This window comes from Symphalangus syndactylus, chromosome 17 (assembly GCF_028878055.3).
Source record: "Symphalangus syndactylus isolate Jambi chromosome 17, NHGRI_mSymSyn1-v2.1_pri, whole genome shotgun sequence".
Taxonomy (NCBI): Eukaryota; Metazoa; Chordata; class Mammalia; order Primates; family Hylobatidae; genus Symphalangus; species Symphalangus syndactylus.
In genome coordinates, this window is record NC_072439.2 from 35,378,739 (window position 1) to 35,392,815 (window position 14,077).

Here is a 14,077-nt window from a genome sequence, read left to right on the forward strand (position 1 = left end):
CTGAGCGAGCAGGGCGGGAGATTCAGCTTTGCATCTATCCGGAGGAGAAGGGAACGGGGTTGGGGAAGGAAGAAATTCAGCCCCGTCCCCCTTTCCGCCCCCATAACCTCCCTAAGGACTAGAGAGTAGACTTTGGGTTGCTGGGTGGGTAGGGTGTCTGATTGCCTTCATTAGTTTCTGGTCTAAGCAAATTGCTCAGGAAAAATCTGGTGAAATGGGACCGCTGGCTGCCAAATACCTGCCCCACCCCCAGCACCGCAGTGGAGCTATTCCCCTGCATCTGGCCCTGGCCCTGGCCCTGGGGGAAGCTGGATCTTCCTTCCACTCTGGAGCTGGGTCCCCTGTCTTGTCCATCTGGCTCTCCTGAACTCTCCTCCTAGACTCCCTCTGATCCTCTCCCTCTCAGCTCGGTTTAGGCTTCTCAGCGAATGTGGGTGGCTGAATCATAGCCCTGTGCTCTGGAGCCACTTCCAATCAGGCCACTTGCCTGGCAAAACCTTACAGCCAGGGAGCACAGGGAACAAGAGGCTGGACGAGGCTCACATCCAAACCAGCGAAAAGCAGGAAAACCTAAGCTTCAAGCTTCAACCCACTGTACTCCCCCTCCCCCACCAACAGACGACCAGACTGAGCAACACCTAGACCAGAGTGTCGACCTTGAGGAGACCCAAAGTGCCCCGAAAAGATAAAGAAGCCAAAAACCATCACTTTATCCCTTTAACCCTGGAACCCCCACAGCAACGGGCCGGGGAGGGGAGGAGAGGGAGCTCCCAGTCGCTGCCCTCCGCTGCCAGCGGCCACAAGGAAAGCCTGGGTTCTCGGCAAGCACGGATGCCCTAAACACCTTCCTCCAGGCTCTGTCCGCTGCACGCCGGGCACCTGGGGACACCGCTCATCCCCACTCCGCCGCCAACAGAAGAACAAGAAACCGCTTCTCTTACCTTGTCGCTGCCTCCTTCTCCTTCTGCTCCTGGCGTTTCTGTTAGCTGCTGTCGAGGTTGGGGGGGCTGAGCTCCTCATGCCCCCCCAGCGGTTAAGTTTATTCCTTTCCTTGGATGGGTGGGGGGCTCTTGGGGTGACCCCCAGCAGCAGTGGGGTGCGCCCAGCCCAGCACCCCCGGCAATCAGATCCGTCTGCTCCTCAAGATTGCAGTTTGCTCTCTGCCTCTTTCCCTCCTCCAGTCACCTTTAAATGCATCTTTTACTGCAGCACCACATTATATTTGCAGATCATAAAATCCACCTCTCGCGCGCACCAAGACCGTCCTGACATTACTGTTTTATGACCTTGACTTATTGTGGTCACCTGGATAATATTTAAATCAACGTTATGGTCTCTCACTTACATTAAACCCGCCAAGAGACGTTCTAGAAAGGCTCTAGGAGATGAGTCAAACACAAAACACACACATCCACACACTCAGCCTCTTCGGGGGAGGGGGTGTCGCTAAAAATCACTAAAAACAAAAAACCATCCATTTGAGGATTATGATTCTGGAAATTTATTAGGATGTTTTTTCTCCATTAAGGAAGCTACATGCAAAAGATACAACATACAGAATATCTTTAAATAACACAACTCCAGACAGGGACAGGGCAATATTGGGGGGGGGGGCATTCTGTCGTTGCTTTGCTATGTTCTATTTTTAATTTTTTTGTTCTTCTGGATGAAATTTCTGAGATGTTAGTAGATGGGGGATGTGGGGGTGCTGGGAGGGGTGGGAGAAAAGCAGAAAGCAGTACAAATACGAGACTTCAAGCAGATTCTTAGAGCGACTGGGAGGTAAAGACACGGAGAGGGTTTGGTGGAGGCTCTGGGTGCTACGACAAACACACGAACACTAGCCGAACTTTCCAAAACGTCTATTAGTCTAAGGAGGAAATGCAGCAAGGAAGGAACGATTCTGCCTGTGCTCTGCGAGATTACAGACCCTCTCTGGTCAATGTTTTTCCTTTTTTTCCCCTACAAGCGGGTGGATTCGATCTTAACTTTGCATGGAGAACAGAATGCTGTGTGTGAGTGCGTGGGTGAGTGAGGGTTTGACACACACACCAGCCACACTCCCACCCCCATCTATGGGGGCACACACCACACCCCACACTCCGGCACCCCATTTCTCATGCTTTAAGTGGAAGCATCTTCGCAGCACGAACCATAGGTCCCTTGGAAGGAGAGTCTGAGGTCTTTGCCCTTTTTGCAGGCGCGTTGCATTTATACTCAGGGAGGAAAAAAAAATATATCACCAGGCACAAAGGGAGGAGGGGCGGGGAAAGGAAGGAGGGGGAAGGGAGGAGGAGAGGCCGCGCGCTCAGGTGAAATTAAAATTGGAGGTCAGTTCCCGGATCCGATTCTCTCGGTTCATTTTCTTGAGTTTCATTCTGCGATTTTGAAACCAGATTTTGACTTGTCTGTCTGTAAGGTTAATGGTCTTGCTAATCTCCAGGCGGCGCTCTCGCGTCAAATACATATTGAACAGAAATTCTTTCTCCAATTCCAGCGTCTGGTGTTTAGTATAGGGGCACCTCTTCTTCCTTCCGCTCTTTGCTGTCAGCCAATTTCCTGTGGTGTTTTCTGCCTTTATCTCCTCTGTTAAAAATAACATTATTTACATAAGTATCCCTCGAAGTCGAAAACTCTCTCAGCGCTGCAGCCTTTGCCAGCCTGCTGTGGGGTGGCTGAGGGAGCACAGGGGAGCTGCTCTTGCCCCAGGGGCCTGGCCGGTGGGCTCCTCTTAGGCTCAGGGTTCTTACAATTTCTTTGGGGTTTAGACTTAGGGAGATAAAGGGAGGAAGTTCTTGCCTCCTAGCGTTTATTAAATTTAAATTACCCAAGTCCATCTTAATCTAAAAGATCCTGAGTACCCTGGCTTTCCCCCAGCTGGCTGACCCTGGCAGATTCCCTAAACCTTGCCAGGTCCCCCCTTCTCTCTGTTTCATTCCAGCTCTGGAAAAATCCAACCAGACGGAAAAGCATTTTCCAGGCCCCAGATCAGAGCAGAGTCCACCCACAGACCAGAGAAATTCCCAGAGAGCTTTGACCTGTTTCAACTCAGTGGAGGGACTTTGTTCCAGGATCTGTGGCCAGAGGCCACTGCAGTGGTCCCTGTACTGGGCCCCCAGCTCTTACCCCAACCTGAGCTGCCACAGAGTGACTCTGCTCCCTTAGGTCTCCCATTGCCATCTCTTGCTCTCTTAATCATTTCTCGTAAGTATATGTAGCTGAGGGGAGCTTGTAAGAGCAGCAGAGGTCAGGGGCAACAGAGCTGGGGCATCCTAAGGTGTCCTCAAACAAGTTTCCTGGCCAAAGGACCTAAGGTCAAGGGAGAGACATATCCTGAGGAAATGCAGCCTCCCAGAAACCCCCTGCCCGGTCTGTGCATACGTAGATGTGTATGCCTGCAAGTACACATGTATACCTGCAGAGATACACACACCTATACACATAAGTTCACACACATAGATATGTACATGAGTCTTTTTTTTGTAATGAGATACTATAGAATACTGTGTATTTCCCATGATCTTATTGACAGCCTCTATCCCTGACACACATTCTTGCTGAAATTGACCAGCCTTGTTTCTCAAGTAGCAGAAGGGAACCTGGACATCTTTTTAAGGGCAAAAAACAGAGTCCAAAGACCTGAGAGGACACCCAGCAAAGGACTCTGCTGATGGCTCTGAGCTCTCTCTCCTCCCTATTTCAAATGAGGCTGCCAGGTTCCTGGATCTTATCTTGATGGAGGTGGGGTGGGGTGGGGGCCTAAGAGGAACCAGAAAACACACAAAAAAGGCAAACTTGAGGCTGCAGTCTAAAAAATCTGAATGTCCCGAATTTTCTCTCCTGTCTCTGCACCTGCAGCTTCTTGCCAGATTGTTTACAGGCTCTCCACATCTAACTACGTCCTGTTTATTTTATTATTGGGGTTGTTAGGTTTGGTGGGGTGGGGGGACAAGACAAATTATAAATGGAGAAGTTTAGCCAAAAGCTCTCTTGCCTCTGGCCTGGTGGAGACATCAAAACAGGAGGAGGGGAAAGAAGGGCACAGACAGGGTACAGGGTAAGAGAGATTCTTTGGGGTGGGAGGGATTAGGTTGCTGTGGGGACAGCTAGAGAAAAGGGAGAGCCTATGGGAATGGGTGCATGTCGAGTTAAGAGGTGAACTTGTTAACCTTGACTTTGCTTTTGGTGGGGCTAGAATGCAGCTTTTCCTGCCCCAAATCTGCTCCCTAACCAAGCTCAGGGTCTGTAGAGAGGGTATAAGATTAAACCTTCACACTGCACACGTGCCACAAGAAAGGCTTCGAGGCTGTAGGCGCCTCACCCTCTCCCTTATCCTCATGAACACACCAGTGCTCATATTCCAGTCAGTGTCTCTATGGGGATGATTTACCAAGGCCACCTTTGCACACCCAAGAGGACGAGGCTCTGCCCTTGCCCGCCAAAAGAGTGCCTGTGCATGTGTGAGCGGGCATGCGTGAGTGTGCAAGGATCATGCAATATGGATGTGTGTGAGTGTGGCACAGGTCGCCCGTAGACATGCGTGTGCGTCGCGTCCATATACAAAGCACCAGGAGATCCAGGCCGCCCCCAGCCTGCTCCGCTCTCAGTATTTCATCTTCCTCTACACCCAATGAGCCCCTTATATACTGTCACCAGTAGCCGGTGTTGTGGGGAGCAGGTTTATTCTTCCCCGTTGGCTGGGCCTTTTTCTGAGGCTCTTTACTACAACTTTTCAGGAAAAGTCATTCCCCTCAGCTTCCCTCCCCTGCTCCCGTTTCCTCCACATTCTTTCCCCAGGTATCAGAGAAAGATCCCGAAGGCCCCCAGCTCCTACAGCAGAAATGAATCTTGAACCCTGAGCTTGAACTCTGGCTGGGCTTTCTCTCAACCAAAATTACAATGAAATCCAACCAAAGCCACATTCCCTTTCAGGAGAAAATCTCTTGCCACGCACACAGAAATTTCCCAACCACTCATTTGTAAGCTGCTTTTGGAAACCAATGAAAAAAGATAATTTAACTAGAAAAAAATGGAAAAGAAAAAATTAAAAGAGGAAACAGAAAACTTACAACATTCCAAATGCCCTGTTCCAACGCCATCCAAGCCAGGCATCTGGAGGAGGGAGGGACGTGGCGGGCAGCCCTTCACCTCCACCTCTTCCGGCCCCAGCCTCGCTGCCCAAGGCCCCCGGCCGAGCCAAAAGCCGCAGGAGCCCAAGCTGCACGCACAAATCAGACCCACAAACAACAAATCGCGTTTCGCAGGAAACAATTTTAAACTGGGAAAACGCAGTAAAGAGAACCCCCCCATCTCCCCAGTCTTCCCTAGTCCCTGGCCCAAGATCGCCATTTTAGGCTTTTTGCAAGACCCTGACCTGAGCTGGGGGACGTCAGCTCCCCAGGACACCAGCATTGAGAAAGCAAACCACAGCCAGCACGCGCCTGGGAGCAGCCACCAGTCCGGTGCAGCACACTGCGCCTGCAGGCTGCCCGCGGTGCGCACCGCCCCCGCCTTAGCACCCATGGCCGGGCCGGGCCGACACCTCCACGTCGCCGCTTACCTTCCCCAGCTAAGTGACGCGCCACCAGCCTGGAGCTCAGCGGACACTAGTCGAAAGCCAGGGTCGCATTCCCGAAATGGTCTGGGGCCTCCTGGGCCCAACCCTCTCCCCTGCCCCCCTCCCCGGCCGCGAAGACCAAGTGCCGGAACTTCCCAGTGGCGCCCGCGGCCCAGGCGGCCTTACCTTTCGCTTCGTTATCCGAGGTGTCTGGGCTGGAGTCGGCAGTTTTGGCCCTTTCCTTTTCGCTCTCCGAGGGGCTGCCTTTAGGGCCCGCCAGGCTCTGCTCCGTCTTGATCTCATTGGGGCTGGGGGTCTGGCTGTCGGACTTGGGGGTCTCAGGGAAACTCACTTTGCCCCCCAGCTGAGGCGATTCCAGATGTTCGGCGCGCGGGTTGAGACTGGCCCGCTGCTCGAAAGGGGCTTCGAAGTCGTTGGCCCCAGAACAGTGGGGCGTCTTGTCCAGCGCGGAGTAGCTCGGGCTGGCGCGGTAGTAGCTGGGCACGGGTACCTCGTGCTCCCCAAGGCAGGACTCCGGTAGGGGGTGGGAGTAGAGAGCTGCCTCGGGGCCACTTTTCGCTCGCTTCTCTGCGCTGTACATGCAGCAGACATTCTCCTCCTTGACACTAGGTGGGTAGGAGCAGGAGGACAGCGGCCTGCCAACAGGTTGTTCCAGGCGATAGGCGGCTTTGGGGTCGCCCCAGGAGTCCAGCTGCGAGAGGTAGGACGGATAGGTGTTGAGGGCGAGGCTGGGGCTGCCGCCCTCGTCCCTCTTGGAGAGCGAGGGCGCGAGCCCGCAGCCCCTCATCACCCCGCAGTTGAAGTCACTCCCAGACTGCATATACATGCCTGCGCTCCGGCTATAGCGCTCTCCTCCGCCGGGCGCAGCCAAGGGCTCCGCGTACGAGTTCGGAGTTACATTGTGAGGGCATGTCATTTTCAGAGAGAGGGGTTTTTAAGGAGCAATACTACAGCGGAGGAGCTGACATCTTTTTTTTTCCCCATCCGGGAGGGGGGGCGCGGTTGGACGGGAGGGAGGAAAAAGAAGGGGAGGGGGGAAATATCAGCTCCATAATTATCCGCGCATTCGGTTCTCACCATGTGACGGCTAGACCAATGGGATTTGAAAATGGCCTTGATGATTCAGACGGCCGTGACGTCAGCGGGGTCAAGTTGTCGGCAGGCGGAGCGCGCAGAGTGGAGTAACAGCGCCACCTAGCAGCTGCCTCGGGGTAGGGGCACTGGAGCCCTTCCCCGCGAACAAAGGAAGCGCCCCCCGGGCCGCAGGGGCGGTAGCGGGGTGGAGGGGAGTGGGGGTGAGGGTTCTAGGAAGAGTGGGGTTTGTTTATCCAGTAACCAGCCTGTAACTCCTGGGGAGAAGGGGGCGGAGAGGGGGAAAATGCGGGAGAGAGGGAGAGAGCGAGGCAACCCGGGGCTCAAAACAGTCAAATTCAAATTAAAAGGTCCGAGACACGAATCAGGTACTTCTCCCCACTCTTCATCTCCCCTTTTCATCTCCCCGGACCCGACTCCTGCTTCTTACCTTGGGGATGGGAGTGGGGTGAGGTTTTTTTTTGGGAAGGGTTGGGGGGATCTGATGAGCAGAAAAAGGGGAAAAAAAGTTAAGGAATCCCAAACAGGACTAAAGTTTCTGCTCTCCCGCCTCCTCTTTTCCCCGGGCTTGGCCCTCGGGGCTGGAAGCTTAGGGGCCGCGGCGCTGGAGGTTGGTGGAGTTGCAAGTTCCCTGTGGGGGTTGACTGGGAATCTCCAGCCTCTAGGGTGGGCCAGGGAGGGGGTCACGGTCGCTTCATGGCTGCTCGGAAAAGGAGGTTTGGAATGGACGCGGGTTAGGGAAAGAGGAAGCCAGAGACTAGAGGCACCCGATCCCCGACCCGAGAGCTGTGGCCTGGGCCTGGCAGGCTGGGCGGCTCCTGGGTCACCAGCTCAGGGGCCCACAAGGCCTTGGAGCCGGTTCTGCTGCTTTACTTCAGGCCCTGCCGTCCTCGCTTTCCGCGTGACCTTGCCCCCACTAAAACAGGGAATATTCCGGGAAAGAAAGAGGGAATCTGCGGAGCCTCGGTCAGTTTGGAGGAGTCACCTATCACACGGGAAACCAGCACACAAGACGCAACAAAACCCGACCCAGAGAAGCGTCCTTTACAGAGCTCATGGGCTGGGGAGCATGTTTGAAGGAAGACAGACCAGTCTATTTTTGTGGTTGTTTTTAAATAAAAGGAAGAAATAAGGGGAATCGTATGTTTCAAACAGTTATTTCCGTTTCTCCATCGCCTTCTTCCAAAGCGAACTAAACTCTCCACCCCTTCCTCAGGAAACAGAATCTGGAGAACAACTTGTCTTTCCGGTCGCCCCACATTTTTCCTTGGACAGAGCCTAGGGTTCAGACTTTCCGAAGGGCTGGAGTTTGGCGGGGAAAGGACTGGAGCCCAGCGCCCTGGCGTGGAGGAGTGAGGAGGCTAGACCGCTTCTAAGGAGGCCCAAGCCCGCTGCGCTAGAAGACCTCGGAAAGAAATCCGCCGAATTTCCCCATCCAGGGGTGGAGAGAGAAGACGCAGGGGTTCCTAAACCTCCGGAAAACTGGAAGGAAATGTGGAGTGTATGATTTGCTTGCAGGACCGGCCAGGGGAGATTTGAAATGGTTTCGTGTTTTCATTTGCAGGGTCACCGTGGCCTCAGCATGGGGGTTATCCAGGGCAAGGTTAGGCTGTTTAGGCCCCACACTTGGGACAGTCCGGGCAGCAGTCAATCCAGGGAGCCATTTGTCCCACCGCCCATCCCGCGGGAAACGGGCGAGACTTTATGGCCACTCTGTTTGTATTATCTGCATTAGTCTTTCCCCACAAGTTTGATCGAAACCGTTCCCTTTTACGAGGACCCAACGAAAATTTCCCGTCATATTTATCAGCCAGGGATAAAAATTTAGTATGGGAACTGATATTTCCTCATTTATGGGACGATGAAATTAAATACCAAAGCAATTGAGAATTATATGGCTTTGGGGGTTCCCTCCCCCCTCTTCCACGTCTCCTTTATTTTCCTGCCTGGTGTGCTTTTCCCAGGAATTTAGCGTCCCGGTTCCCTACCCTTACCACCCCCTTTGGAGTCTGGTGGGTCCTTTTCCCCACGGCCAAGTGGCCCTTGGCCACCTCAGCCTTTTCTTTTTTTTCTCTAGGTGTTAGTAGCTGGGGGCCAGGACAGCGCTACCCGAGCCTCTGCCCAGGCCAGCCAGGACAGGCTGGGATCAGAGAAAGGTTTCCGGGGAAGAGCCGCAAAGGGTTTGAGCCCAGCCTGGGAGGGGGTGAAGGAGTCGGCAGCAAAGGGTGAAGGAGATAAACTTCAGACAAGCCCCAAGGCGTAGCCTGGGGAACCAGCACACAGGGGGCAGAGCCATCGGCCTCAGGAGCCCCACCACCCAACCTCTTTCCAAGCCTACCTCTCACCTTAGCCAAGGGAGAGGACAGAGTCGCTTCGGAATTCTCGCCATCATTAATGAAAATAATACTCCAGGGAGGAGCCTCCCGTCTCCTCACAAGAACTCCCACCTCCTCACAAGAACGAATAGTGTTTAAAGTTGAAATAATTAGAAGTATGATAAACACGGCCCATTAATGAAAAAAGAAATCAAATTCATCAGCCTAAGTGGGACCCCCGGTGGGACAAATGTTTGCCTCTAATTACGCAAGATAAACGAAAACTCGGAGCTGTTAAACTAGAGCCCGCTCGGAGGCAGACCTGAATAACTTGTTGGGTTTTCACAGACTTTGAGATTCTGCTTCAGTGGAGGTAAAAGGAAGGAAAAAGTGAGTGTTTTATCCTGGGGAAGGGAGCATTCGTGCGGGCCTGGGTCCCAGCCCTGCCCCCTTGGGCTCGGTCTTTCCCGAGGCCACGAGCAAAGGCTGTTTCGGTCCTATTGTCCGGGCCTGGCGTTCAAAGGCATGCGGGCCGCCACAGCCACCCCGCCTGCCGCCACCGCCAGGCACCCACCGCCCTGCCCCACAGGGCCAAGACCCTTCAGCCTGTGCCCTTGGCAACTGGATTAGGATCCAGGGGACGCCTGTGTTGCTAGAATCACCCACATATGGACTCTTATTAATCCATTTCCCCAACTTTCCGAGGGTGCCGAGACACCTATGCCTAAGCCTAAGTGTGGGGCTCCCCCTTCTTACCTCAACTTGGGAACATGAAAATCCAGGCGCTGCAGGCCACAGTGGGGCTCAGGCTGTGCATACGACCTGACAAATCCCACCCAGGGCCAATGCCCTGGCCCCTTTCTCCCCTCCCGGGTACCCAGATCCTGGAAAGGCAGCAAGGATGGGGCTGGGCCTCCTTCTGCCTGTGGGGCTGTGAGCAATGCAGGGGAGGAGGGTTCAGGAGCTCTGTGAATACTCTGGGAGGATCCAGTGGGTTCCACAGGGCAGCCCAAAGGCTGGGGCGCTAGGCGTCCCCACGTGAAAGCAGAAGAAGGAAAATATGCTCAATGAACAAAAAAGGACCTTGGTTGCTTTCCTGGCTGTAGCCCTCAACACACCCCAGAAGCACCCTGATTTCTCCAGCAAAAAATTGGAATTTCCCCAACAGGTTAAGAAAGTCAACTGGGAAATTCTGAAGATGAAGTGAAAAAGGAAGAATGTCTTTCCCTTTTGGGTTAAATAATAAAATAAAAATAAAGTGTGTGTATTGAAATCTTTTTAAGCAAAGAGAAAACAGAATCACACCAGAGATTGCAGGTTTTTTCCCCTTGCTTTGGAGGCCGAGATAAATCCTTCCCTTCCCAAAACTTGAAGAAAAGATTCGCTTTTCTTCTTCACTAGCACCAGGCTCTGCCCCAGCTGAATTGGGAGCAGGGAAATTCCAGGCAAAATTCGGAATGCCCAGAGACCCAGAAAAGAAAAAGATTTTCAAACAGGTATTAGAGGGAGGTAGGAGGCTGAGGACGCTTAGTGCGGCCTCTGGTCTACTCTGGACCTCACAGCCCCCCGCAGCTCGGCCAGCAGAATCTCTCACGTCTTGACATTGTACACACTTGCACACAGATGCTACGGAGTTCAGCATCTATACACTTGTCTAACTTGCACTTAAATATGTGTACACAGCCACAGATATTCACTTTTACCCAAAGTGCTGTCTGAGATCTCCGAATCCCGAATTCTGATAACCCGCGCCAGTCTGACTGCTTCCTGGCCCTGCCAAAGCTGGCCAGTTATTTAATTTTTTCCCCTGAATTGAAACCAGACCGAAGACACCTCGGAGAGAAGCTTTGGGAGGAGGGTGGGAGGATGTCTTAGGGGCAGGCCCTGCTCCCCACTTTAGTGGTTTGCTTCTAAGTTGCCCCCAGTAAGTCAGGTTTCTAGCTAGAGTCAGGGCTGTGGTTAAGCTGGCTTGCTCCGGAGAAAAACACCGAACCTTTCTTACCGGTTAAATTCCTTTTCAAAGATCTCTGTTTGCCTTCATTTCCTTTCTTATTTTTCTTTTTTTTCTTCTCTTCTTTCTTTCCTTCTTGTTTCATCCTCCTCTTTTCTCTTTATTTGCTTCTTTCTGTTTTTCTTTTTCTTCCTTTCTCCCTGTAATTTATTTTATCCTTCTTTATCCAATCCTTTCTCTTTCTTAATTGTCTTCCTTATTTCTCCCATTTCCTTGTTTCCTTCTTTCTTTATTATGCAATTCATTCTTTGCTCTTTTCTCTCTCCAATTATTTCCTTCCTCCTGACTTTCTTTCCTAGCCTTCCTTATTTTTCTCTGATGTGCTGGGCTTAGTGAGGGGGACAGCACCAGGCTCAGTCGCATGCCTCCCTAGCCCAGCTGCTAAGGCTTGGAGTTGACCTTCTCCCGCCTAGAGCCTTAGCTCAGCTCCTCCTCACAAGGCGAAGTGTAGGGCTGCCAGTTTTCAGCAGCCAGGCCCCAGCAGTCGCCATTAGAGGGAGGAAAAATAGGATTCTGGGGCACATCCATACAATGCTGATGGCTACTTGAAGTGCCAGGATTCAGGGGTCATGTATTTTCACTTCCATCACCCCAAAGGAGGCTTGTTTACCAGGCCTACCTTTTGAGAAGTCCGTCCCATCTTTGTCCTGACCTCCGGAGCTGAAACATTAAAATGGCTCAAAGTTGAGCCCAGTTGGTGCTCCCAAGGCTGGAGTCAGGGGAAATGAGCAAGTGGGATTTTGTCAGTCCCAGGTTGAGGGGCAGGTCCAGGGGTCATCTGTGGGCAAGGCCATCTCCCACATGGCCGCCTTTGTTCTCTGCTCCTGGACTGCAGCTCTGCTGGCCCTCTGTCTCCTTTGGTCCTGCAACCACTGCAGTCTTTGGGCAGGAGTTTCCTAGTGTTTTGGATTCTTTCTTCAAACCCATTGTTGACTTCAAAGGCGGCAGGCAGGGATGCAGGGCTGTGTGTGCAGAGACCCTCCCAAATCAGCAGTCTGAGTCAAGGTTATGGGTCTTTGCTTTGTGCAGTGGGTTGGAGGGGGACTGTGCAGAGAGATGTGTGTGTGTGTGTGTGTGTGTGTGTAGAGAGAGAGAGGGAGAGAGAGAGAGAGTAGTGCCTACAGGAGAACAAGAGGGTGTGATGGGGGAAGGTCTTATCATGCTGATATTGTCCAAACTTTTAGAGTTTGTAAAGGTGCAAGAGCAGAGTAGACAGGACTCTGTCCAAAGAGGCTCCAAAGCTGAGTCCAAGATGGGCCTCAGGAAGGATTGACTCAGACCTTCAAGACTTTTTGCCTTAGACAGAGAAAGGCAGCCCCATACACTCCCTGCCCTGCATTGCCACCCCTCAGAGCCCCTCTCTCTCCTGCCTTTCAAAGACCTGTGATTTCATCCTATGGTAAGACCAAAACTTACTTTTTTTTTTTTTTTTTTTTAAGGGATGGGGAATCTTGTAAAATTTTTATGCCAAACAAAGTTATAAAAACTTCCCGGGCATTGCCTTTTCCAAAGGTTTATATGAATAATAAAGAGTGCAGTCGCGTGCACTGGTTCTGGCGGGCTTTCAGTAGGGAGGGGTTAGCAAACAGCATTATCCAACCCTGGGGCACCAGAAAACCCCAGTAGCTCCCCCCTTCAGGGAATACTGGCCCAGAAACAATTGCCCTACGGATTCCTGACAGAGGCGGGGAAAGCGAAGGGGTGGTGCCCTTGACTCCCTTGAAGTTCAAAGTTCTTCTTTGCCCTTAAGAGAAGAGCCCTCTCTGCTCTCAGCCCACTCGAGAAATTAGCCCAAGGTAGTTTCTCCCCTTCTGGTTGAGAACTGGCTCTAGGTATTTCCAACTCTGTTCACCTTTCAGACACCTGGTTTGCACCTTTTGCTCCCCCAGAACAGGGCTCCCCAATCTTTCCATCTGGGACACCTAGAGCCAGGGGGCTTTCTCTCAGAGGTGCTTGGCAGGGGTTTTGAGTCTTCTTACAAGGGGCCGTTGCATCGCCATTCCTCAGCCACCTAAGAGTCTAAGTGACAAAGAAACCCCAAACTCAAGGCTACTCCCAAACCCATTTCTCATTTTGAGTGCCCTTGATTCCTCCTGCACCCCCAAAACCCATGGTGGGAGGGGGAGGGGCCCAGAGTGCTCTCTCAGCCCACACCACTTAATACCCTTGTAAACTCCCACGTGCGCTATAAACTTGGATTTTTACAACCAGCATTCCTCCTTAGCTCCGGGAAACTTTGAACTCGGCCTCAGGTTTATTTACTGTGGGGGGGCGGGGCGGGGAGGAAAGGGGCTGGGGAGCTGGGAGCTGAGAAAGGCTGGAGAGAAGAGGAAAAATGTGGGGCAACGGGCTGAGGAGGTGGGGGTCTGGGGTGTGTTGGGAGAGCCAAGACCCTCCACTACACTTTTGTTTACTATTTAGGGCGGAAGTAGTTTCTAATACAGGCCAGACTGGGTCGTTAAGGTCGAAATGAAACTGGGTTTAGAGACGTGGGGGGGTGCTTTATGGCAGCGTCTAGACGAGGATCTTTTGTTCCCGGGCAGTGCTGCGGCTGGAGGGGATTACCCCAAGAGGTCGAGCCCAGAGTGCCCCTGACCTGCAAGGGGGGTTGGACACCTTGGGAGACCGAAGGTGGGTTTGTTTGGGGGCCAAAAAACCCTTTTTCCTCCTTTTTAGAGGGTCACCAAGGACTGGCAGTTTCCTGGCTTGGGTCACAGAAGCCTTTGTTTTTCTTTCATGATGACTTTCTCCTCTCATCCACCAGAACTCTCTTTTGGAGCTAAGGACATTTCTGGGCTCCACATTGCAGAGAAAGTGGTACCTGCGGGTTTTAAATATTTTTATCCAAAATCAGGCATTTGGAGGCTAATATTTTGCTTTATAAATAAGTTCATCTTATAGAGTTTCCTCTATCCTAATTTTACAGGAAACATGACCAGCAGGCTAATATTTCCTAATGTGGCTAGTGGGTAAACATCATACCTAGAGAAGTGTCACACACACACACACACACACAAATGTACAGAGGCCCCTCAGTTGCATTCCTGCCTACACTCAACAAACACTGCCAATGGTTACACA

General features: G+C 52.3%; 1 protein-coding gene and 1 long non-coding RNA gene across 2 annotated transcripts; one reads left to right on the forward strand and one right to left on the reverse strand.

Annotated features, from left to right (window-relative positions):
- Window positions 1-1,477: 1,477 nt before the first annotated feature.
- HOXC10 (homeobox C10) lies at window positions 1,478-6,608 on the reverse strand. The gene is made up of 2 exons (XM_055248613.1): window positions 5,744-6,608; window positions 1,478-2,586 (listed from the first exon to the last, which is right to left on the reverse strand). The coding sequence occupies exons 1-2, from the start codon at window positions 6,492-6,494 to the stop codon at window positions 2,309-2,311; spliced, it is 1,029 nt and encodes a 342-aa protein (XP_055104588.1). The 5' UTR covers window positions 6,495-6,608; the 3' UTR covers window positions 1,478-2,308.
- LOC129465910 (uncharacterized) lies at window positions 6,235-7,800 on the forward strand. The gene is made up of 3 exons (XR_008652045.1): window positions 6,235-6,278; window positions 6,670-6,789; window positions 7,596-7,800. It is a non-coding gene; the product is annotated as an uncharacterized lncRNA (long non-coding RNA).
- The last annotated feature ends 6,277 nt before the right edge of the window (window positions 7,801-14,077 follow it).

Coding starts and splice junctions, on each gene's coding strand:
- HOXC10 (XM_055248613.1), bottom strand. CDS start 6,494: ATGACATGCCCTCACAATGTAACTCCGAACTCGTACGCGGAGCCCTTG. Junction 2,587..5,743: donor CTCGGATAACGAAGCGAAAG/GTAAGGCCGCCT, acceptor TATTTTTAACAG/AGGAGATAAAGGCAGAAAAC.